Below are 24,587 nucleotides of genomic sequence, written 5' to 3'. Positions count from 1 at the left end.
AGTTGAGCCCGCCTGAGTAAACTGCTTTGGTAAAACACACAAGGAGTTAACAGAGGAAAAACGCTGCTTTGGAAAATGACCTCGAGGTTTTCTTGGTGCTGCTGGATTGTTTTTCCCCTCGTTGTGTAGGAATTCAATGCAAAAATACCTCTTTCGGATAGGGGCTTTATTGCCAGTTCTTTTGGAACTGAAAAAGCCTTTAATCCCCTGCTTAAGGTTGATAGAGGAGACAAGAGAAGCTTAAGATGTAATAATTTATTGGGGTGGGGTTGAATGGGAAGTACGTTGCACATTTCTGGAGTCAAACTTCTTCCATACTGTTGCTGCTTGTTCCATGTGGTCATTTGTTATCAAATGGGCTTCCACGATATTCCAGTATTCCAGGAATTGATAATTCTTGGCAAATCAACCAGCTCTTCCTGCTGGCGAGTTGGAAACGCTGTCCCCTGTTAAGAGTACTTTTATGTAAAACATTTCCTGTGTGAGAGGCCCACAGGAGGAACAGGAAGTGAGAGAAACTGCTCGGGGGTAAGTTGGAGAGTTTGGGAAACTCGGGAGCAACCCTGTTGCTCTTCTGCTGTGCTGGAAATACTGCTGCTTTCCTAAGGCTGTGAAACTCGCTGGGTGAATGTGTGCGTTTTCACTGATGAACATGTACTCGGAGTCATTCTCGTTGGTATAACATGATGCTTTAAAGTGCTCTCTGCAGATGGGTTTGATTAGTTCATTCCTGCTGGCCCTCCCAGTGCACCAAACCCCATCTGTGCTCCATGGATCCCGGCGCTCTCCTCGCACGGAGCCGTCTTGAAGGAGTTGGCTTGGAGTGGTTGGGCGGGGGGAGGAAAAAAAGGGAAAAGAAACTATCGCGTGGCTTCGTGGCCACAGCTCCGGCTCTAAAGTGCTGGGTTATGATGACATGGCAGGTTGGGTTGGAGGAGGAAGTCCGAGGAGCTGAGCTGGCCTGGCCTGGGGTGATGGCGTGTTTGGGGAGATGGGAGTGACTCAACACGGAGCAGTATTTAATGGCCTGAGAAGTTGGTGCGGGGCGGGTAAGGCAGGAAGGACCAGGAAATGCGAGTTCTCTCTGCCTTAAATCCCTTTGTAGGCTTGTTCTGAAGTACTTCAGGCTTTCACGTTGCTGGTTTAGGAAGGGCTGCCCTGCCTGCTGCTGCTCTGCCATGGTCCTTTAGGGTTGCTACAGGTCTGTTAACTGCTCCTGGATCCTGTACTCTGAAGTCACGGTCAGCTTTTGGGAAGGCAGGAGTTGAACCAGGCTGTTTCTGCAGTTACTGCGCTGAGCCAGGCAGTGCTGCATATATGTCAGTCTGAAATGGTCGTTTCTGCTCTGTTTTGTGTTGCTGCTTTACAGTGGTTTGGAGTTTGTTAAAAACGTATATCCATGGTCTTCAGTGCAAGGGTAAAACTGGAATCCTGGAGCACTCTTGTAACAAGGAGTAACGTGTAGGTGCTGGAATACTCTGGGACATAACCCAGGTACCTCACAGCAAGCTGTAGACAAGGCACTCTGATGCCATTGGGAAAGAAGCTGCTCTAGGTCCATGTGTGTGCTTGCTGGTGTGAGGTGCCTGAGGTACAACTGTGCTGTTTATCATGTTAGTTAATCAGGAAGTCTCATTGTAGGAGGTTTAAGCGCTTATGGTAGAGTTGAATAACTGCTTGGGTTTGTTTTTTTTTTTCCCTTGAGATCTGTGTTAGGGAAAATACTGTTTGTTTTTCTGAGTAGAAAGGAATTGATAGAGGAATGTTGTGTACAGTGCAGGCAAACCCCAGCCTGGGAGCTGCCCACGTCTCTCCTGCACCCCTTTAGTCTTGCTACCAACGCAAGGATTTTGCTCCAGAGCCTCCTTAGAGGTTTCCCCTTTCCAAACCAGGGGGTTAAGAATTGTAGAAGTGAATACTCTGGATGGAGTTGACTTGCTTGGTCAGAGGTGGTGTTGGAAGTGAGGTACCTGCGGAGTTTGCTCTTAGCCCCTGTGACCCCTTGCACAAGGAGCAAGCCCCATGCTAGGGAGGGGAAGAGCTGTGGGTTTCTAGCACTGCTGGGTCTTGGGTCTCCACCATCACCATCTAATAATTTTCCTTTGTGTAAACTGTCCTTGGCTCACTTGCAAAGACAACTGTGCACTTTTGACTTGCTTTTTTTTCTTACTGCTGTAAACTATGCTGGATATTTGTGGCAAACCTATCTAACTTTTTTAATCCTTTTCTTTCTTTTTTCTACAGCATTGTCCAAGATTTAACAGTTGGTACAAAGGTAGGCACTTCTCACTTTTTCTCTCTTTTTACACTGCTCAGCATCTGACCTTGTTTTAGCCTCACCAAATGTAGATCTTCAGCTTTAAGGGGTTATTTCTGGTCCCATGTAAATTGGTTGCAACCAGAAGGTAATTTAGTTTCATGTGCATTGAAAACTTTTATTATGGCTCAGTATTTAGCTCTTGGCATTTGGACATTGATTATCAACTGTCAGAAAAGAACTTTATTGCATTTAGAAACAGCCCTTTCCCCTTCTAAATGTCAAGCCATGCTTGTTATTTGGGTGCTAGGCATTGCTTCTCAGTGGAGAAATTGGGCCTTTTGAGAACTTGATTTCCTTTATGTGAATTCCTGTTCAGTTGTATGTCAAAAATCCTTCTGCCCCCCCTTCCCCCCCCCCCCGTGTTTAGCTGTTGGGTTTTATCTCTTGTGAGTACAGTAAATATGACCTTCATCCTTCTAGTCTCAGGTTTTGAAAGTGCAGACTTAGCCCTGAAACTCAAAGTGCTGACAGGAGCCTCCTTATCTGCAGTGCTTAGTAACAGGCTGTTGTGTTCCAGGATAAAAGCTGGGGCCTGTGAAATGGTCAACTGGAATGTGTGGGATAGACTGGCACTCCTTCCTGCATTAAAGGGGTTTCTTGTTCCTTCCTGACCATTGGAGCTAATGCTCTGGGATCAGGATTACAGTAAGTTCAGCCCTTGAGTTCCTTTTGTTAGATAGTATGTGTGAATGTTGGCCTTTGGCTTCTTTAATGGCCCGACTTGTGTGGCGGTAGCATCAGCATCTCCATTATGAACTGAGCAGTGTGGTGACTTGAAATAGGCTGGTGAGGTGGCTGAAGTAGAGGTGAGCTCTGTTAGGTCTACATGAGTGAAGAAGGAGCATTAGAGAGAGCTTGCTCCTAAACTGCAAATAGGTTTTTGTGCTGGAAGTGCACTGCTGTTAACCATAAGCATGGTTTAGTGCTTCAGGGTTTGAGGGGCATCAAATGCATGAAGGGGGCTTGGTTTAATAGCTATAGAGGGAGGTTATTCTCACTTTCCCTCGTATGGGAATCTGAAACTGGAGTTAATTGTAGTGCCATGATAGTGTCTGGTTCTGCTGTGAGGAGCTCAGTTTGACATCGGAGGAGGGAAGGCTCCAGCCTGGGCAATGAGGTTGATTAATACTTAAGAGCTATTGTAAAAGGTGGAGTAAGCCATCCCTTGACCTGCAGAGCAGTTTGATCTTCTAGTAAACTGATTAATCTAGGTAAGAGTCCACTCAGTTGGTTTTAACTGGGTAATTTGTAGCTTTAGGTTTCTGCAGCTTTAAGAAGTGGTTTTACACAACTCAACTTCACCAGGAAGCTTCTGAAGCTGTAATTGTCTTCTTGGTGAATCTTCAAGCTTCCGGATGTGGGATTGTGCAGCTCATCACTCCCATCTGTGGGGTGATTGCAGTCCGTAGTGCATACAGTGTCTAAACTGAGGACTGGGAGCAATTGCATCCAAGGGCTTCTGCTCCTCACACAGCCAGAGCTGTAACCACAGTCATGGCAGTTGTACCATGGGGGTGGCCAGTGGTGGGACCAAAGTGGGCATCAAAACTGAGGGTTTTGTGCAGTCAGACAAGGTGAGTCTTGAGAAAGTTGAATCAAAACTAAGAGTGGCAGAAGCAGAAGGAAAGTTGAATCATTGGGATAAAGGTAAGTTTTAAAATGATTTTTGACATTGCTATGTTACCTGATGATGTTGGAATAAGTCATTGAATAAACCATGTAGCTCATGCGGCAGAACGCTCTTTAATGTTGGGGTGTTTTACATGTCATAGATTTGCTCAGTTAAGTCAGAACCCTTTTTGTGCACAGCTATAGGAGCAAAGGGAAGGCTTCCCTTACAGCTTCCCCACGCTCCTGTATCACTGGAGATCCCCTGCCTGCAGGGCTTGTGCACAGAGAGCTACAGGCATCTCTGCAAGAGCTGTGTCAGTCACTTCTTAAAAATAGTTACCTCTGTGGTAAGTGTAAAACCTCATTGGCTACAGCTCCTGAAACGTTGTTGTTGCTTTTGTGGTGCTTCTCCTTCAACCTGCCTCACTTGGGTTTGCCAAGAAGTAGTTTGAAGGCAATGCAGAAGAAGGTTTCCATGATGCCACAGAAGCATTTCGCCTTGTCTTTGCCAACATAACTACAGTGATGGAGCTCTGTCCATCCACCAGCATTTGCTTGCTCCCTGGGGCATCACTGACATCACTTCAAGGATTAACTGCTGCCTCACCTTCACAAGCTTTAGAACTGCCTGAAAATGTAATGCTCTGGAGCTGTAGTTTTGTCATCTCTGGCTTCATAAAGGAATATCCCAAAGTTGGAGCATTCTCAGACAGGTAGGAAAAGTGCCTGTGATGCTGAACAAACCTTACCTTAAGAAGTCCCCAGATGTTCTCGGGCTAGCTGCTCAGCACTGCACTGCCTGGTGCTCTGGTTCTGAACCAGGATGGTCATTGTTCTTGGGCTTCACGTTTAGCCTAGTCCACAGGCTCCTCCTCAGTTTCAAGTGTGTGAATTAGTTTAGGAAGCTCATTACAATGCTGGTGTGGGGCTCTTAATGCACAGCCTTCTGGAATGTTCTACACATTAGAAACCCATGAGTTAGGACTTGTTTCTTCCCATAATGTCATTGCTGACTGAAGAGGAAGTATGACCTTAAGATGGAGGCACTGTATTTGAACTCCAGGGTAGTGTGTCTCACCGTGCAGTTGCCTCTTCTCAGTAATTTGATCAAGATTCCTCTGGATCTCCTTTCCCTGTCTTTCTTTTGCCAGGATACCACTACCTCCTCAGGCTCTAACGGTCTCCAAACAGCACTGGTTACTAGAAGGAGTATGAACTATGGTACATCATTATTAAGTGAAGCTGTTTCAATGATTGGAAAAGTCTCAGAGTAATTTTGTAGTTTCTTGGTTAAGTTGAACATTCTTTTTTTTTTTTTTTCCTGAAAGCTGATGCTTCCAGAAGCAAAGAGCAACCACTTTGGTGGCATTTGAGAAGTTAATTTTTAAAGCAGGGCTTGCTGGAGTGTGGTACGGGCTGGCTGCATAGAAGTCATTTGTGATCAAGCCAGGATCTTTGCCATGGGAACAGTAATTATGGCTTCAGGCAGCAGGCCAAGAATGTTGCGAGGAAATTCCAGTCCCCTCCTATGGCTTTGCTTCGAGGCTGCAACAAGCTGGCTCTTGTGGCTGCTGTAACAGGCGTGATCACACGTGTAAGCCACATGTTGATAGCAGGGAGCATGGATGATGGTGTCCTTTGGCAATGCCACGTCAGGCAGGTTTGATAAAGAGCTTCATGTGATCCATGTTCCCGTTGTGTAGGGTTTGATGCACCTGTAATGTACAGGTACCTGTCCTGTGATGGGTTCTGAAAGCTGGCTACATCTGTGTTACCAGGAGCTGAAGCTGCTGGGTGAGGTGAGATCACTGCCACAGGCTTAGCAGCTCTTTGAGCTGTGCAAAGCAGTTTCTCCATCACATGTAACCCAGGTTTTCATGTGGGAGCCACCTCAAGTCCCTTGCACTTGGAAAGGAGCTGGGACTCCCTGTAGGTGAAAAGAAATCTATGTGAGACTGTAGAAAACAATCAGTTAATGAAATGGTTGTAGAAAGTATTTCGGTTTAACCTCAGGCCTCCTTTGCCCTCAATCTGTGATGATTCAAACAAATAGCAAAATTCTGAACACACGTGAATTTATTCAACTTTATCTTTAATCCCATAAGCATGGGACAGAGTCTGGGCCCCGAGTCACTGCCACTGGTTTCAAGTAGTGCCAGTGCCACATTTGCTGCCACCTTACACCAGCAAGGAGAGTAAGCATGATTTCAGTTCCAATCCTGTGTAATTCTGGTGTAGCTTCATATGAGAACTCATTGAATACTCTGCTTAGTTCAGCAAGTGTGTGCTGGTAATCCCAGTGCAATGAAGGCTCCATGGTTGCCACAGCAGGTGCCATTATTACACAACTGCAATTTAGACGAGATTGAATTAGTAGTTTCTTCTAAACCTGCATGTTCAGTTTGCTCTGCTCCAGATTTGGACACAAAATGTTCTTTCGCAGGTTCCATTTTCCCAGCATGACTCACCCCGTGGCATTTCTTTGTGATAGTGTTTGTCCTGTGCTTCACCAAGGACCTGTCTGCTCAGCTGCAGGATGTAAAAGCTCAAGGTTGAGGAGCAGTTAAGTTTCAGCTTGGGAGCAGAACCTCATAAAGCCTGGGTGTGGATTGCCCTGCAAAGCCAGCCTGACTGCATTGCTGCAGCCCTTGGAGCTCAGGAATTTGGGGCTCTTTGAAATGGCCACACCTTTTGTTTGCTCAAAGGGCAGGTTTGTTTTACAGGGTGTCTCCATAGTAGCAAAGACTGAGAAAGAAAGTCAGGGAGGGGCTGCTGGGGTGAGTGGGTTGAGGAGCTGGTAGTGCACCTTATTGCACAACCTCATGCTGGGCTGTGTGAGCAACTGCTCTCATGTAATGCCTGAGCTTCCAGTGTCTGCACTCACAGCCCCACCTGTGTACACTAGAAATGGTACCAGCTATTGTGGCAGTACACCTGGTAGGACACTTTTCCTAAGCACCGAATTCTTTGCAGTGCTCTGACCGACTGACCTGGTTTCAAAGGTGCAATGTGTGTGTGTAGCCAAGTATGCTGTTGGAATCTCGGTGGGAAGTCTGCCATGCTGGCTCTTTGGGAAAGGTATCGGACTCAATCTTGTGCAGGCAAGAGCGAGGTTAGAACAACTTCAGAGGCTGTAAGTGGTAGGTGACATTGCTTGGCCCCAGCTAAAAAGTGTAGTTAAAAAAGGACCTACTCAAGGCCTGCCAGACAGGCTGATGCCTCTGACTCCTCCATGGATGGAATATACCAGCTACAGGGCTAGATTTAATCTGACAAATGCTGCAGGAGTTGCTCTATTTGAATTGGTACATAAAAATCAGCCACAAGCTATTTGATGAATGAAATTGGTATTTCTCCCTCCACCCCCCCAAAAAACTGTAGGTTCAAATCAGGTTGTGCAAGCTGTTTGGCAGCAAGAGGTTACGTGACACTGAAGATGGACAGCAGCATCCTGCAGTGGCTCATTTGGCCCAGGCCTGCTGTCTGCAGGGTCTTGAAGCTCCCTTGTGTTGATCAGACATTTCCAGCTTTACTGGGGCCAAAGGAGGATGCAGTTGGTGTGCTGTTTGTGACCCAAATGGCAATGTTCTTCACGCTGCTTTACCTTTACGTTACTCAAGAGTGTTGGCAGCAGGAGATGGGACGGGGGTAACACGAGGGAGCCTTGCTGGAAACCAGTCTTGTGGGGACGACAAGGAAAGCTGGCATCCTTCGAGTAGTTTAAGGTTAATTTCCTTCCTAGCTCTTGAATCTCTCAGCAAGAAAAGCTGGAGTGTGAATGATGATGTCACCAGCCTGGATTTCTCTTAGTTCCTTTGCGAACCAACTGGAGCTGAGCACTGCAGCATGGAGCACATTCCTTTGGGGCTGAGCTCATGCAAGCCCTCTGAGCATACCTCAGCAGCACTCCATTCTTTCTGAGCTCAAAGACACGATGGTTTTTGCTTCTTTCATCAAAGCAAAGGGTCGGTGTGAGCTTCCCCATGATCCCTATGTCGTTTGTGCAGAATATTTTGGTGGCCTTTTACTGGCTCTAAAATCATCCTACAAACTTGGGGCAAAATGAAGTGGAAGAAGGATGCTGGTGTGCTCTGCCATGAGACTTGAGACAGGGGTTTTATCCAAACTTAAGCAAACCAAGGACTTCCAACAGTCCAGATTTTTACTGGTTTCTTGCTAGAGGGGGGATTTTCAAGGTGCCTTACTTCCTGGAAGCACCTTTTAGGTGATGGCCTGTACACCACCTACATCTACCTTGTTCTGCACCAAAAGGAGGTATACTGCTATGGCTCATCGCTAGAGCAGCTCTGGAGTCAGGGCTGGGAGTGCTGCTGCTCTTTGCAGGGTTCCTCATGAGCCAGGAGTTTCCTGCAGCACCTGGGTTTGGCTATTGCCATCTTCCTTTCTCTGATCAAGGATTACATGGGGCAGCTGTAGCACATATAGGTATGCTGGCAGAAGTTGTGACAATCTGTGGCTTCACTCCAAACAGTGACGAGGTTCAGGTAAAATCCTAGCAGCAATAGGACAATTGAGAGTTGCTTTTTAAGCTGGGAAAGCCTGGTTAAAACTACAGCAAAAAGATCAAAGTTCCTCAAAGTTAACTCGGAAAAATAGGAACTATTTGAAAAATCTACCTTGTCTTTAACTCAGAAAAGGGAACTAAATCGTTGATGGCAAAACTACCCAGAGCAGGGGTGTTGGGAGTAAATGAATGCAGCTCGAGCAGTCGAGCTTTCATAGCCAGGAGTGCAAACAAAGAAGGCTGCTGTCATAGAAACGCTCCCGGGCCAGGTTCTACCTGGTGATACTGTGGTGGAGCAGCCTGGGGAGGAGCTGCAGAGTGGGGGTTGTTTTCTATGACGAGGAAGAGGAGATCTGTTTCTTCAAGTGAAGGCTGCCATTGCTGTGAGCACGCTGTGAATGTCAACAGGAATCCGTGCCTCTTGTGAGCAGGGATGGGGACTTGAGGATCTGAAGAGCTGTCTTGAGTTGTTGCTGCACAGGGGTGGAGGTGTGGGTTGGTGCTGGCGAGCTGCTGAGCACCCACACAGCCGTTTCCTTGCTGTTTGTGTGGTTTTAAACCTGAATAAAACAATACCTCCGAATCAGTCGCTTTTGGCTTGGCTTTCCCAGTGTCAGTCAGGACACCCAATGGATGTGGTGGTGGTGGAAAAACTCTTCTAAACCTTTTCCAAGGACCAGGTGGGTTTTGGGTCCTCCCTAGAGATTTCTCGGGGTTATCTGAGATAAGCTCCAAGAGCAGCAGAGGAGGAACAAACACCGCTGAAGAGTCGTCCTTGATGCAGCATCCTGTGGCTGGAGGAGGTTTGGCAGCACCGTGTGCTCAGTGTTACTCCTTGGTGTAACTCCTCAGCGCGTGGTAAAGCTGCCCTAGAAAAGTGATATCTTCAAAGGAAGCTTGTGTGGAAGAGTGTGGGTATAACTGTACAGAGTTCTGCATGTACTGCCTGTGAACTTCCTTGTGTAGAGAAGAGCCCTTGGAATAATAGTAGTTTTCCAGCTGCTGTAGCCTTCCCTCTTCACTTGCACGTACTTCCAGCTGGGAAGCTTACAAATTGCCTGCTGCTGCTTTTGATGTGGAACAATCGTCCCCCTCTGCCTCCTGGCTCTGGGTGTAGTAGGCAGCGGAGACTGTCTCCAAGATAAGAGGGGAGTGGATTGAAATGGCTCTTTCATTAAAGCAACATGAACATGTGGAACCCAGCAGCCAGAAGCATTCTTTGTCCGTGTGCCCTGCAGGTAAAGATTGCAGTATGCGAGAAAATGTTGTTATTGAACAGGTCATCAGGAAAGTGAAATTCAGGGAACTGAAATTCTTTCCATAATAGTATAAATGTTTGTTTTCCCAGTTTATAGTTTCCTGGTGTTGCCTCCATGAGAGCCAAATATGTGGCTTGTTCTCCTGGTGTTGTCGTGGTGGATTGCAGGGGCTGCCCCTGCACAGATGCATTGTTTCCTGCTGGGAGTGCTGGAGTTCTCCGTGCTCACCAATGTACAAGCTGCTATTCAGGAACCCCTTTTTCTACAGTTCAGGGCCCATTAAGGCCTCATGTGAGGGGTTTCATGAGGCCAGTAAACACTTGTCTGCATTGGGAGGGCTTTTGTCTGCTGCTGGCTGGTGCTTGTAAATAGCTGCCAGTTGTATCCCAGGCCCCAGAGTAAAGCCATGCCCAGAGTGGCTGCAGGAGCTCAGGCACAAGAGTGGTTTTACAGTAAAGTGCTGGGGATTTTTTATGCATGAACTTGAGTCATCAAAAAACTGGGATCACAGGGAATAGCCTCCCAGAGTAGCTTGGGGGAATCCAAGTGCTAATTAGAAGAGCTGTAAAAAGGCCCATTCCCAATTCCTGCACCATGTCAGGAGGGAATGACCTCCCTGGTGCCCACAGCCTTGGGAGAACTGGTCAGTGCTGCAGGTGACCACCAGCAGCGCACGAACCACGGGGCTGGAACCTGGCCCTAATTCCTTGGATTCAAGAGATCAAAGTCCTTGAGCCTGTCGTTTGAAGAGCCAGCAGTGAGTAGTCAAACGAGAAACACAGGGTTTGAAAGCACAAGTGCTGTGTCTGCTCTGCAGTGAGCTGGGGCTCTTGTGTGACCTACTTCTGCCTGCGTGCAGGGAAGGGAGCGGGGAGCTGCTGTTGTCACACAGATAGTGTTTCTGCAGGTGCTGCCACATCTAGGGCATGGTGGGTGATGGAGTGTCTGGTAGCCACAGGGTGAAGCAGGGCACGTTTCCATCAGGAAGGCGGGGGGGGGGGGTAAACGAGGCAGACATGAGCTCTGTTCTTTTTTCTGCTGGTGAAAGCCTTTGACTGTGGCATTTCTCTGCAAGAGAAGTGCTTCTTCGTGTTGCATCTGTATTACTGTGTTTGCTCACAGGGTACAATGGGATTTGGGGTTGTTCTGTGTAATGAGGCCATCCTGATTTTAAGCTGTGTTATGTATATAAGCATCGATTGTGCTAAGAAGTGATTTGTAGTCTTAGTAGTGTTTTTTGTAGCTCCTGCTTGGGTTAGGCTAACGTAGGGTGGCTTGGAGGCAGTTGGGCTGAGTGACTTTTGTGTGAGCAGATGGAATTACACCTACAGCTCCTAAAAAACCTGGAGCAGACGTGTTTCTTAAGCTCTGCAGTACCAGGGGCTGTTGTCTAATCCTAGTAGGAACAGTCTGGTTTAGAATTGCTTTGTCAGATGTTTTCTCCCTCCACAGTGCTGCAGGGAGCAAAGTCACAGAATCCAGATGTTGGGATACGCTGTGCTACTTGTGGGGTTTGGATTTGCCAGTAGCCACGTTGATGCTGATGTGGAGCAAAGCCTGAGGTGCAGGGTAGCAGAGGATGGGATTCTGAAGGTTTAGTCCCTGTGGACCTACATGTGCTTTTGGAGACTTGATGGTGCTGCTGTTCTGGGCATTGTGGCTACAGGATGCCAAACCAGGGACAGTGTTCTCTACTAGAATCCAAATTGTTAAACGTGGACCCATTTCTGCTGTGAAATCTGAAAAGTAGCTTTTTGCCAGTAACATTACACTCCTGCCCTGCCCTTTCTTGGGGGTAGGGAAGGGATCACATCTCTGTTTCTTGTAGCTGCATCTTCTGCTGGTAACTGGAGTTTATAGTCACACACAGTTTTGGCCAGCTTCTGGTAATTTGTCTTTTGCTTAAGATGTCTTTGCTCCTTGTAACCCTCCTGTGCCCTCAGTGGATGCCAGGGGGCCTGTTCGGTTTGCTCTTCCTCACCCGTGGGACTGTTCTCTTGCATTCCCATCCTCCTGGTGTATCTCAGTGCATTTAGTGGCTTTGGACAGTTCAATGATGCTTCAGCTCTGGAGATCCCTAATGCTTAGCAGAAAGATACTGGATAGTGCTACTCAATTACTAAATTGGATCTTACTTATATTTAATTTATGGAGGTGAGGTTCACTGCCCACTCTCAGTATGTTTTCACTTACACTTCAGCTTCTCTACAGCTTAGGCTCAATTGTTCTGCTTTAGGAGGACCTGAATAGAGCTCAGTAGAAATGCTCTCAGTTTACCTTTCGTCTTTTCTTTTCCAGCGGGGAGCTGACGAGCTTTTCCCTACTTGTGTTACTAACGGACCCTTTATCATGAACGACAACAATTCTTCTGCAGGTAATGTTGCCTCTAAAAAAGAACAGCACTTTATAAGCGTTGCAGATACTAGGAGGAGGTCTGGGTTTTAAAACCTCTTTAGCTTTGATGTTTTCCTAGGCCTTTGTAGGACAGTGCTGAATAGTAATAATAAACTTCTGCCCTATACCTGTGTGAGTTTTAGTGGACTGAAGAAAATTGGGGCAGACCAGTTGCTAAAATGATTTTTACAAAATTAGAACATGCAGATTTTGCTTTAAACTTAAAGCACAGTTGAATTTTTCTAGGGTTATTTGGGCTGTATGGAATAGTTTGCTGCTCTCTGGGAGTGTGACCCTATGGAGAGGTCAGGAATCCCACCCAAGGCAGTATCCATGGGTGCTCAGTCCAGAGTTCTGCCCTCTGTGCTTGTCCGTGCCTTGAATTGCCTGTCTTGGAGCTACCTTCATGTCCTGCCAATGGCCTCCCTGCCACACTGGGCCAGCTCTGGTGCTGTGCTGCAGCAGCCTTTGCCCTGTGGACAATCCAGCTGACCCAAAAGGACAGTTTGGGTCGTATTTAAGAGTATCAGTTGCTTGAAGATGCGCCTTTCAAACAGCTTCATTGCTAAGGATGCCAGACCAAGTGAAAAGGATCTGAACAGTGCTGTAGCATCAGAGGCTCAGCCCTACACAGAGTTAGAGGGGTGGGTGTGTGCTGTAAACAAGCTGTGAAATGGCCACTGGAGGCTTGATTCTATTGCAGTGGCACACAGCAACGTCACTTGCAACGTGTCATTTGGGGGGGGTTGTGAGGGGGTGAAGTAAAACCATGTGTCTTCAGATTCTAGTGGAATTAGTGTATGGAATTTCTCTGTAAGAGAGCAATAACGGGATGGGGAGCACAGACTGGATGTGAGAAGCTCTGAAGTTTTGGGTAACTCTTTGTTTTCCCAGCTAATGGAAACGACATCAAAAAATTCAAAGGTGATAGAAGTGCTGGAGTCCCATCCCGAGTAATCCATGTCCGTAAGCTCCCCAGTGATGTCACGGAGGCAGAGGTCATCTCCTTGGGCTTACCTTTTGGCAAGGTCACCAATCTTCTCATGTTGAAAGGCAAAAATCAGGTATTGTCTCTGTAATTGCAGGCGGGGCTTGTGGCAAAGGCTTGATGAGTTTGTCATCTGTAAACCAGGCCCAAGTTGTTTAAACAACTGTCAAGTATTAGGAGTCAATAACATCTGCATGCTGTTATTTGACTTTTCCATGATTATCCCGTGAGCTGTAGAAAATACTATTTTCAGGCTGTGCAAGGAGCTAAGTCCATAATTGCAGGTTGTCTCCTATAATCAGCGTTGTGCCTGGTTGCTAAATTGCAGAGCAGGTAAATTATTTGGACAGCAGTGACATGAGTTGGCCTCTTTCACTCAAGCTGCTTTGACAGTTGAGTAACCACCAGTGTAACTTTGCATATTAGGGACACCTTTACAGGTACAATGAATTAGATGGGTAAAGCCAAACCACTCTTGGGTAATGCAAAAGGTGTGCACTAATTTGGTAACTAAAATTGTCTTGCAAATGAAGGAGTAAAAAAGCAAAGCCAGCTTTAATAATCTCTTTAAATACTCTGTCTTTAATATTAATTATGAAAATGTGCCTCTGATATATCACCTGCTGTGATTATATGTAAGTACTTAATGGAATGACTTGCCACAATCCCTTAGGCTTTTGTTCTGAAGTAGAAGACTATAAAGTCACAGAGCAGTGGGTGGGCTTGCTGCTGCTTAGAGAAGTATGGGGAGTTGCTTAAATGACAGGTGTTAAGAATCTGGATGACTGCTGGCTGCTTGTGTTCCTGCAGACACTTCTGCCACTTTCCTAAATATATATAGCATGGAGGTCTTAGGATGAGGCTGAAACATTACATTAAATCACTCTGGACAGCGAAGATCCTCCCTTGATCTTCGTACAGTCGATTCTTAATCCTATATACAGAAACCTGCATGGAAATGCAGTTGTGAAAATCAAATCCAGTTGCAGTTCAACTGGAAGTTCCTCCTAAAGGCAGCCATAGCGTGATGCTGTTGCCAAGTTCGTGCTGACTCTGATGTGTCTGTTGGGTTTCACTTCTGCACAGGCTTTCATAGAAATGAACACGGAGGAGGCAGCCAACACCATGGTGAACTACTACACCACTGTCACTCCAGTCCTCCGGAGCCAGCCCGTCTACATTCAGTTCTCTAACCACAAGGAGCTGAAGACAGACAACTCCTCAAACCAAGCTGTTAGTTGTTGTTCTTTACATTGTCGTACAGGTGGGAGGGAGAGACACTTCTTGGCAGCTGGTTTGAGTTGTGCTGCTGGTGTAGGCTTGGGAGGGCTTTAAGGTTTGGTTTAACAATCAAAGAGCAAAGTCTCTTATAACAGCCTTTATCCAAAGTCTCAGCAGACTCTTAAATGAGCTGCTAAATCTTGCTTCATGTCAGAGAAGGAGATGCAAAGTGAATAGGAGATAGAAGGTGGCTTAGCATCTTTTAGGTAGAAACAGTAACCGAGTACAGATCCGAAGACTTACTTAATGTCTTCAAGATTTATATGAAATGAAACTCTGATGGGCAAAACTGGAGCATGCAGCAGAGTGCAGCCTGTTGCTGGGAAGCACTGGTGTTGAGGCAGGCAGCACAGGAACACAGCAGTTCCTCAGGCTTTGGCTGGGCTGTCTGGAGTTTATGTGCAAGATCTGCTGTGCAAAGGGTAAGAAGTTCCCTGTTTTGACTCGACTGCTTTTGGCAGCCTTTCAGGACAGGAGCACTGGAAAGAAGTTCAAGTTACTTGTGGCTCCTTATCGGGGTGGCTACCCAGTACACCCATTTTGCTGCCTCTCACTTTTCAGGCTGAGTTTCATCAGGAGCAGAGCATCTAGTGCTGTGCAGGTGAAAAAGCTACTTCTGGGTGCATCTAACAAAGGCAGCACCTGATGCAGGACAGAGAGAGCATCAGTGTTGTGTGAGCAAGAGGGACTCTACAGGAAGTAAATTCCCAGCCAGTTCTTGCTCTTGGGTCCCAATACAGATGGGCATTAATCTTATTCAGTCCTGTCAGCTTCTGTAGCATTCTGGAGATGGAGTTTCACTCCAGAAGAGCCTAGCTTTCCCTGAACAGTGGAATAATTCTGCTGCATCAGTAGATGCTGAGCAAGGTTCTGGCCTTAGAAAGTACTTAAAGTAGTACTTATGCTAGTGCTAATAAGCTATTTTACTGAGTTTGCTCTCACTGATGGGGATGGTCTGCACACCCGTGTTCAAAACCTGCCAAAGTCAGTACTTCCCCAGCCTTAGGAGCCATAAACTGCTCTGTGCATTGTGCTCCCTGCTGAGTTCTAGCAGTCTGCAGACAGGAAGCTCAAGGAAAGCTGCATGTGTCTGTTGTGCAAGCACAAGTGTGTGTCTAACAGCGTCTGGTTCTGCAGCGTGCTCAGGCAGCTCTGCAAGCCGTGAACTTGGCGCCGCCGGGGAGCCTGGCCCTGCCGGCCGCTGCCGCAGCCGTGGATGCAGGAATGGCCATGGCTGGCCAGAGCCCTGTCCTGAGGATCATTGTGGAGAATCTCTTCTATCCTGTCGCTCTGGATGTTCTGCATCAGGTAAAACCTGGCGCCACACCTTCTTGAAGGTGGTCCTGGAAGGAGGGGTTGTGTTTGCCATGTCTGTGTTCTAACAGGATGTGGGTTTACCTCTATGATAAAAGCTCTGAACGCAGCTGCCAAAAGTCTTCTGGAGACCCCAACACCTACCAGAGATTGCTCTGGTTTTGCTTCCAGTCTGGCCAGACTTTAATGTCCAGAGATTTGGCTGCTGGTCCATTTTCCTTGGATTACTTGAAAACAGTTCCGCTTTCAAGATGGCTCTTCAAGTTCTGCTTGGGGTTTAGCAGAAGTAGCTGCCTCATGTTTGTCTGCAAGGGTAGGGGGAAACCAATCCTGTGCCTGGAGGTCGTTGGGCAGTAGCTTATTTGGCAAGTTCCTGTTGCAGTTGCTTAATTTCATCTCTGTGTTTAAAATGCAAGCTTGACTGCGTTGAAGCAGCTCTGAAATGCTTGGAAAAGCTTCAGTTTGGGAAGGTGTATATGAACCTTCCTGTGTAAAAGTTCCTAACAGACACTTTAAGGAGACAGCTGGGTCACCCTGGTGTTTTTCTAGTCGGATGCCATGATACAAGTATAGTTTAAAGCCTTACATTTTGAAGTTGGAAAGCTGACAAGGCGAAGGAATAACGTTTTGTTGTTTCTGCTTCTACTCATGGAGATCAATATGAGATGAACTCGCTGGAAAGGAGCTAACAAGAGATGCAAATATTCTCTTACAGATTTTCTCCAAGTTTGGTACAGTCTTGAAAATCATCACATTCACAAAGAACCACCAGTTCCAGGCCCTGCTGCAATATGCTGACCCAGTGAGCGCTCAGCATGCCAAACTGGTGAGTAGTGTACTTGTAGTGCCAATACCTGAGCTATTTTCACTTTTAGGTTTGCTTTTATTAGTTTAGGATCAATGTTAGAAGTGTTTTGGGGTGCTGGGGCGAGGGGATCACAGGGTTTATGTGAGCATTGCCCATCAGCAGGAGTGGTGCAGCTAATGGGAGAACACTGAAGGGGTCTCGGGGATGAAGTGGTGCTTTCCCCACACAGTGGGGGATACCTGCAGACGTCCCAACAGAGCCCTGGTACCTGGGATGTTGTAACACCTTCTGTGTGATCTCAGGGTAAATGCATGTTGGGTAAGGAAAGGTTTGTTTCTTTGCAGTCTTTAGATGGACAGAACATCTACAATGCCTGTTGCACGCTGCGCATAGATTTCTCAAAGCTCACAAGTCTCAATGTGAAATACAATAATGATAAGAGCAGAGATTACACACGACCGGACCTACCTTCTGGGGACAGCCAGCCCCCTCTTGATCAGACCATGGCAGCTGCTTTTGGTAAGAACCCTTGCAGTGGGCACAGAACCGATGCATGTGGCAGTTGGGGAAGGGGAGGGGATGTAACCTGGGTGTATTTTCAGGTTGTATGTAAGGAAGAAGTTCTTTACTGTAAGGGTGGTGAGGGTAAGGGTGCCCAGAGAAGTGATGAACGCTCCATCCCTGGCAGTGTTCAAGGCCAGGTTGGACAGAGCCTTGGGCAACATGGTCTTAGGGTAAGGAGTCCCTGCTCATGGCAGGGGTTGGAACTGGGTGATCTTAAGTTCCTTTCCAACCCAAACCATTCAATGATTCTATTGGGTCATCCGGAATTGTGAAATATGACTGAGGAGGAAAACATAGAAACCACTGGATCAGAGTAGTGCAAACTACTTGTAGGCCCCTGTGGCTATGGGTGCTTGCTGCTGCTTTGGAAGCTGTTCTTCATTGGGGTGAGGACTGGTTGAGGCTTTGCAGCTATCTGGGCTTCTGGTGCCATCTGCTGCTTTGGCAACAGTATGAACTTGGGGTGGTGTCAGCTGCACTTGGAAACCTGGGGTGGGTAGGCACTTACAGGAGCTATTAGCTTGTAGTCTTGTTAACAGCATAGTTAGAGGAAGGGGGAATCGTTCTTGTAGTGTCTTGAAGCTCAGTGTTAAATTAGAGACATTTTTGAGTTCCTGCTTGGTTTAGGGTTTAGCTTTCAACTGAATGCATGCGTTGAAGGCCAAATGAAGACATTCCAGCTAAGTCTAGAGGTTTTCTTGCTATTGGGTGTTGTGTATAATGTGTATATCTTTCCCAGGTGCCCCAGGAATAATCTCTCCTTCTCCATATGCAGGAACTGGCTTTCCTCCTGCCTTTGCAATTCCTCAGGCTGCAGGTACTGTATTTCGTAAGTTGAAATTTTATATAGATTCTCTGTTGCTGAAGCATCTTGATGATTTAAAGCTAAGTAGCCATATTTTGGGAGGTTAGTGGTGTCAATTCTCAATGCTGGCACTTGGGCACAGAGGGAAATGGTGTTTCAGTAGGTAAGCTCAACTCAGAATGCAGATGTGGTACCTCTGGCTAGGAAGTATCCCAGGGCAAAGAGGGAAGCTGGGAGCAGGATGGGGAAGTCAGTAAAGGCAGTAGTTAAAATAACTGGGGGAGATGGGAAGGGGGGTGAAACGTTTTGAATTTCCTCCTGCTATTACAGAGGTTTGAGCTCAGTTTGACAGCCGTAGATGTGGTCAAAAGCAAGGAATCCTTGTCCATATTTCCCTAAATATTTGGAGTAAAGCTGTTGTCTAAACGTGACCCATATGACACGCACTGTTGGAGCTGCACTGGCAGTTTGCAGCTCATCCTGCAGGTAACAAATTACTGCTACTTGCAGAAGTAGCCAAGTGCCCAAGGTTCAAGGCTTGGGGTTTAGGTGCTGAACCCACTTACTGCATTGCCAGACTAAACAAGGTCTGCTTTGGTTTTTATCGCAGACCAAACTCTGTTGACTTCCTTGGAACTTGATGGAATTTCCTTGCTTAGGACAAAGCAGCACAGATCTAAGGGTGGAACTGTTAATGTTTTGTTAATACCCTGTTGGGGGAATATCCTGTGCCAGGTGGAGGAGGGATTATATTGATTACTAGTGGTGTTTCTTGAGCTCCAAAGCTCTGCCCTTTGGAGAGCTAATGCAGCGAGGTGCCAGCAGTTAGTGTGAGCAACCTAGAAATGCCTGTAAATAAAACTAATGCTTCTCCATTCCTGAAGAGATGAGCTGGTGGTAGGCTACCACCAGCTAACGCCTCCTGTTAGATGCATGGTTAAAGAACAAAAGTGTGTTGGCATGCACTGGATGGAAAGACCCTTCCAAATGCACTGTGTGCGATACCTTTCCTGCACCAGCAGAGCTGAGGCTTTGTGCTGATTCCGCTTCTTGTGAGACATGCAGCATATTGTAGTCAGCCAGACAGTGCTGAGGCACCCGTTAAGCACCAGGCACTGCAAGAGCAAATCCCATCACAAACCATGCCATTTCCTGCAGCACCAGAACTGGAGGCTCCTCTTGCTCTTAGCATGCACGGTCACTGTGGTTCGAATTATGACCTGCATGTTACAGAAGGTGCTGTTCTCCCTTCTGGTGCAGCAAATACACTAGAGTACGTGCTGTTAATTTCTTTACTGGTTAATATTCTTTAATTTCCAGGCCTGACAGTTCCAAGTGTTCATGGAGCACTAGCTCCTTTGGCTATCCCAGCAGCTGCAGCGGCTGCAGCAGGACGGATTGCCATTCCCGGCCTCACTGGGGCAGGGAACTGTGTGCTGCTGGTTAGCAGTCTGAATCCTGAGGTTAGTGGAGTCCTAACTTTACTCTTTTTTTTTCTCCTCCTTCTATTACCTCTGCTTTCACTTTCTGAACACAGATTGTGCTGAAAGTCATTGAAAGTGAAATGCCATAACCTAAAGGAAATGGCAAAACTAGAAAAGCAGCTGCTGTGCTCTGCCAGCTCTCAAACTCAAAGCAGATCAGTACTCTAGTTGCTGAAGGGAAATGAGAAAGTCCATCTCAAATTAAAACCTTGCTCTTCTTTGGTTCAAAGCCAAGGATGCTGCCTGCCTGCTCTCATCCCATAAAGACTACAATGCCTGTCCCTTCCTCCCTCTTTTTATTTGGAGTCTCCCTGCCATTCCCATGGAGTAGTGTCATTTGGGTCACAGAATAGTCATGTCCATGCTTTCTTTTCCTTGGCATGTTCTAGTTTTTAATACATTAATTCAGAACTACAGAGAGACTTTGTTCTGACCTTTGCTCTTTCTGTGTAGTGTCTGGACGCCTGCCAGCTTGACCTTGTACCTGTGCAGTATTTCCTCTGCCATGTGCTTGCACATTTTCCCTTTCCAAGATCCCTGGAAGTTTTTCCTTAGCTAAACCCCTTAACAGCTCACAGTTCACATTTTCAATTCTACTTAACTTAGTGAGTTGAAATATTTGGATTCCTTTAAAAATACAGCAAATAATATTTGAACAAAAATCTTTCACTAAAGACAGCAGCACAAGAGAATCTGATGTGGGTATCTTGGACTTTTTCAGTCAGCTTTTGGCTCTTTGTTGGATTGAAAGTGTAGAATCTTCTAGTGTGTGCAGTAGAGTCTCTGCTGCAAACCCCTTTAACTGGTGGGACTGTGCACACAAGTTTAATGCTACTTGGCAAAGCTCTCAAACTTACCGGTGATGTCAGAGTAACCACAAAACCTCTTTTGCATCAAAGGGAAAGCCTGGATGTGATGAATGATCAAAGTGTTTTTAACTCGTGATGAGATGAACCAATTGACTCAATATTTTCAGACTGCTCTTTTTATCTGTCATTACTGTTTTCTCCAGGGCATGAAATAATGGCAGGGACTGGGATACAGCTTTGGTTTGGATGAGTTGCTCTTCTACCTAGGAACTCCTCTGCCATCCCAGGAGGTGTCACCGCTGCCTCGCTCCCATGACTTGCTGGTCAAACAGAAGTCCCAAACATTAGGAGCTGGTGACATTATTCTCAACCAGCGCTGTCAGGAGTGTGGTTCTTGGGAGGATTTGGTAGCCTGGGTGGCAGTGGCAGGCCCAAGGGCTGTGCTGGACCTGTTAAACTTGCACGAGTTCTCAGCTCCGAGCAGTGTCTGAACGGTGCACGCAGTTCTTGGTGAAGTAGGAGAGAGCAGTTATTTCATGCCTTGTGGTTTTTGGTGAGCTCTTCACTATCCATCCAGCTTATCTTTGGGCTAGAGAGACTTTGATACTTGTACTGAAGCTGTGAACTAACAGACATGAAACTTTTTTCCATTGCCTGTATAATCAGTGTTGTAGAAACTTACCTGTGCCACAACTGGTTAGTTAAGAGACAGTATTTCTCTGGAGTGACTGCTCTGCCATAACGTAGGTGGGTTTTCCCTGATTTGGAACTGTGGAAACTGAAATAACTCCCTTTTTCCTTGCCACGATGAGTGGAAGAAGTCTGGCTTGACTTGGAATACAAAGTGCTGGGCGCAGGGAGGTTTTTCATGCCTTTCCAGCTGCCTGCATAGCAGCAGTTTGGGGTTTCTACGTGGTGAGCTCAAGCCTTGGAGGCCTCTTGCAAACCAGATACCGAGTTCTTCTGGAGCAAGAGCTTTTAGCAGACCTTTGAGGGGTTTTGTATAGTGGTACAGCTGCTCATCCAGAGCCATCTCTTGCCGTAAAGGCAGTGAATTGGGCTGCACAGCATGGAGCACTTCTGCAGTCTCCGGGCCTAAAGCAGCAAATGCAGCTGGGTTTGACCGGAGCTGTGAAGTCATTTCCCCTTAAGAAATTCTTGCAATCGGAGCAGATACTTTTAAATCCAGTTTTAGGGAATCCCGTTGCAGTGGAATTGACTGTTGAAGCCTGTAGAAGTCACTCGGTTGTGATACTGTCTCTTACCTCTTTGTATATCTTAAGTAAAAATGCCTTTTCTTTATCATTGTGTTCCACTAGGTAAAACCTATTAACTGTTTCTGTAAACGAGTTATTGTATGTAGAATTCTATAAATCTGACTGATGGAACACTACATATTTCCTTATGTATTTACTGACCTGTGTTTTTTGCTACTTTTTTTTCTTTTCTCCCCATCCCTGAATTTTTTTTCTTCCCCTGATCCGGAATTTCTTTGCCAACTGACTGCACGGTACTTCTGCTTCCTGTTGTTGCTTGAAACAAAACAATAAAAAAAACACAAAACATTCCCCTTCCAAACAAAAACCCAACAAAAAACCCAACAAACACAAACCAAACCAAAAAAAAAAACCATAAACCCTGCTCTTCGGAAACCAACCTGCCCTTCAATATTAACCATCTTGAAAACTTCATCATCCATCAACCAATTTCGCCATTTCCTGCGGGGACTCTGCCCTTCCTCGTTGTGGACGATTTGTGCAACCTCGCTCTCCCCTTCGATTCCTTACCTCTTCCCTGTCCCTCCGCTGCCTTGCTCTGCTGTTCTCTAAAGAGAGTTACACCCCAATGCCTCTTTATTCTTTTCGGTATGTTATTATTCACACTTTTTATTACCTTGTTTTTTTTTTCATTTAGTTGAGATTTACTTTTTTTGTTGATACTTCAGAAATGTACAGTTTGCAGTTTGCTTTAGTTTTTGGTTTTGAATGCGTAATTTTTATTTGTTTTCATTTATTTTACATTGTTTTACTTAAAGTTTGCTATTTAATTTAGTTTGCCTTTTGGTTTATGTTCAGTTATGCATGGGTTATTGCTTTGCATGCCTTTTAGAAGAGTTTTAAATGGTGATAGCATGCTAAATTGTCCAGTCTTCTGGCAGTAAGAGTTTTGCTTTTTTGCTGAAACCCAGTGTCTTTTCTTTAATGTATTGTTCCATTATTATTCTGCTATATAAGAATTTTCCTTAACTAGAGCAGAATAAATAACCATGGTTGGAATGAGATCAGTTCTGGTTGTGAATGAATGTTTTTGCTGTTGGATTGATTAGCTAATAGTAAGTTAAAAAGACTTTGTGGGGTTTTTTCCCTACCTAAAGAATCTTCTTCTTTCCTCACTTATTGAAGGAGTCTATGGTGATGTGCAGAGGGTGAAGATTTTATTTAAGAAGAAAGAGAATGCCCTCGTTCAGATGACTGATGGAAACCAGGCCCAGCTTGGTAAGCAGGCTTGAGCAGTATCAGACTGTTGGCATTAAGAGGCCTCATGGGGAATTAAAGCTTTAATATCAGTCCTTTCTCTTCCTCCAAAACAAAGACCCCAAACCTGAATGTGTCCGTGCGCTTGCTTGCGTACATAGTGCAGGCTGGGGCAGCTCTGGAGAAAGGTGTGCTTGATTTGGGTGAGCAAACCCAGAGGGAAAATGGACCAGACAGTGCAGGAAAGCAGAGTACCAGTGTTTGTCCTGCAGCTCCTGGAGGATGTGGTGCCTGCATGGGGAAGAACCAGAATGAAATGGGTGTAGCTGAGTAAAGGAGTGAAGCCTGTTGCAGTCAGCGCTGTCTTTAACCCTTGCAGCCATGAGCCATTTAAATGGGCAGAAGCTCCACGGGAAGCCCATCCGTATCACCCTGTCCAAGCACCAGACAGTCCAGCTCCCCCGTGAGGGGCAGGAAACCCACGGCCTGACAAAGGACTATGGGAATTCTCCTCTACATCGTTTCAAGAAACCAGGCTCCAAAAATTTCCAGAACATCTTTCCTCCTTCTGCCACTCTTCATCTGTCCAACATTCCGTAAGTATCCTCCTGGAGAGTTCCTCTGGAGCTGAGTATAAAGTGGGCTGCAAATTTAGTGGCAGGGTGAACACAGGCAGCTTTATGGGGCGAGCAGGAGGAGAGCTTGCCCCTATTCCTGTTGTTCTCTCAGCCTTGCCAGTTCAAGGAGCTGCTGGTAGAGAATTTAGGAAAGGCTCTGATGAGGATTTGTATGTAGGGGTGAATTTAGCCTGTCAGCATACATTTGACTGGAAAACCTTCTGTTTCAGACCTTCAGTAACTGAAGAAGACCTTAAGATGTTGTTTTCAAGCAACAGTGGGGTGGTCAAAGGATTCAAATTCTTCCAGTAAGTGTTTTGTCTTGCATCCTCTCCTTACCCTGGGCTTTTCAGTATGAGAAGGGTTAGAAGTACTTTGTTCTGAGGGAGTTCCAACTCGGGCTCAGGTGAGCAGAACCGTCACTGATGCAGTATTTGGTTCTCTGCAGTAAAGAATTCAGGAATAACCCTGGATTAAGTGCATGGTATGGGTTGAAAACCAAGGCAGCCAAGTGAGCTCTTTGGATATGCCTGTTTTTCATGGAGAGAGGCACTTGCATGTAAAAAGGAAGGATACTGCAGTTTCCTGGGCAGTTAATTTCCTGCTGGCGTTGAGTGTTCGATCAGAAAACACTGTGTCATGTTGGGGAAGCTCAGCACAAGGTGGTGCTGATCTTGATTAACCTTCTGTCTTGTCAGGAAGGACCGTAAGATGGCTCTGATCCAGATGGGCTCTGTGGAAGAGGCCATCCAGTCCCTCATTGACCTCCATAACCATGACCTGGGTGAGAACCATCACCTGCGTGTGTCCTTCTCGAAGTCCACCATCTAAAGCTTTGGAAGGCGTGAGACAAAATGGACTTGACTTAAAACCTCTTGGGTTCAGCCTTAGGCCTTCTTCAAAGGCTGAACACGAGGGTTTCAACTTCCATCATTCCATGAAAAAAAAAAAAAAAGCCACTTTAAAAATGCAGCTGAAGTGACCTTAAAAGACCAGAGATTTTTATTTTTTTAGAGAGAAATCGGTTTACCGGTTTTAAAAACAAAACCCAGTGAAATCTTAATTCCTCTTGCGGTGATGGGTAACAATCCTGACTGTTCCAATAAAAATCACAAGTTCAAGTTTACACTTTGGAACCTGCTCTGGGAAGTTTCCCCCTCTCCCTTGCTGTTCCTTCTCCCCTCCTTCCTCCAAAAAGCAGATCCTACCATGTTGATCAGGTTTCACATTGATGCCTTGTCTATTTTCTTTACCCATCCATGCCTTGAAAGACCTAAAACCACTGTGTGAATTCACTTGAGCGCCTTTCGAGTCAGGAGTTTGCAAACCCGTGG

The 24,587-nt window shown here is 46.2% G+C and overlaps 1 protein-coding gene across 6 annotated transcripts; it reads left to right on the top strand.

The window, feature by feature from the left end:
• The first annotated feature begins 309 nt into the window (after positions 1 to 309).
• On the top strand, positions 310 to 24,379 carry PTBP1 (polypyrimidine tract binding protein 1). 6 transcript variants are annotated; one of them, XM_057407458.1, is made up of 15 exons: positions 310 to 528; positions 2,245 to 2,275; positions 12,014 to 12,089; positions 13,004 to 13,173; positions 14,184 to 14,330; positions 15,516 to 15,686; positions 16,408 to 16,518; positions 16,845 to 17,019; positions 17,804 to 17,893; positions 19,190 to 19,332; positions 21,994 to 22,027; positions 22,565 to 22,657; positions 23,016 to 23,232; positions 23,484 to 23,561; positions 23,952 to 24,379. In XM_057407458.1, exons 3-15 carry the CDS (start codon positions 12,065 to 12,067, stop codon positions 24,082 to 24,084), a joined length of 1,587 nt encoding a protein of 528 aa, XP_057263441.1. In that variant the 5' UTR covers positions 310 to 528; positions 2,245 to 2,275; positions 12,014 to 12,064; the 3' UTR covers positions 24,085 to 24,379. The 6 variants fall into 6 exon arrangements, with proteins under 6 accessions (XP_057263441.1, XP_057263443.1, XP_057263442.1 ...); XM_057407460.1 differs by lacking the exon at positions 310 to 528 and having other exon boundaries at positions 17,804 to 17,881; XM_057407459.1 differs by lacking the exons at positions 310 to 528; positions 2,245 to 2,275 and adding an exon at positions 2,850 to 2,965.
• Positions 24,380 to 24,587: the final 208 nt, after the last annotated feature.

The sequence above is a fragment of the Pezoporus wallicus genome, unplaced genomic scaffold (assembly GCF_028554395.1).
Source record: "Pezoporus wallicus isolate ANWC-B61680 ecotype Strahan unplaced genomic scaffold, APGP_CSIRO_Pwel_v1 contig_14048, whole genome shotgun sequence".
Taxonomy (NCBI): Eukaryota; Metazoa; Chordata; class Aves; order Psittaciformes; family Psittacidae; genus Pezoporus; species Pezoporus wallicus.
This window is presented reverse-complemented; position numbering and strand designations above follow the sequence as displayed.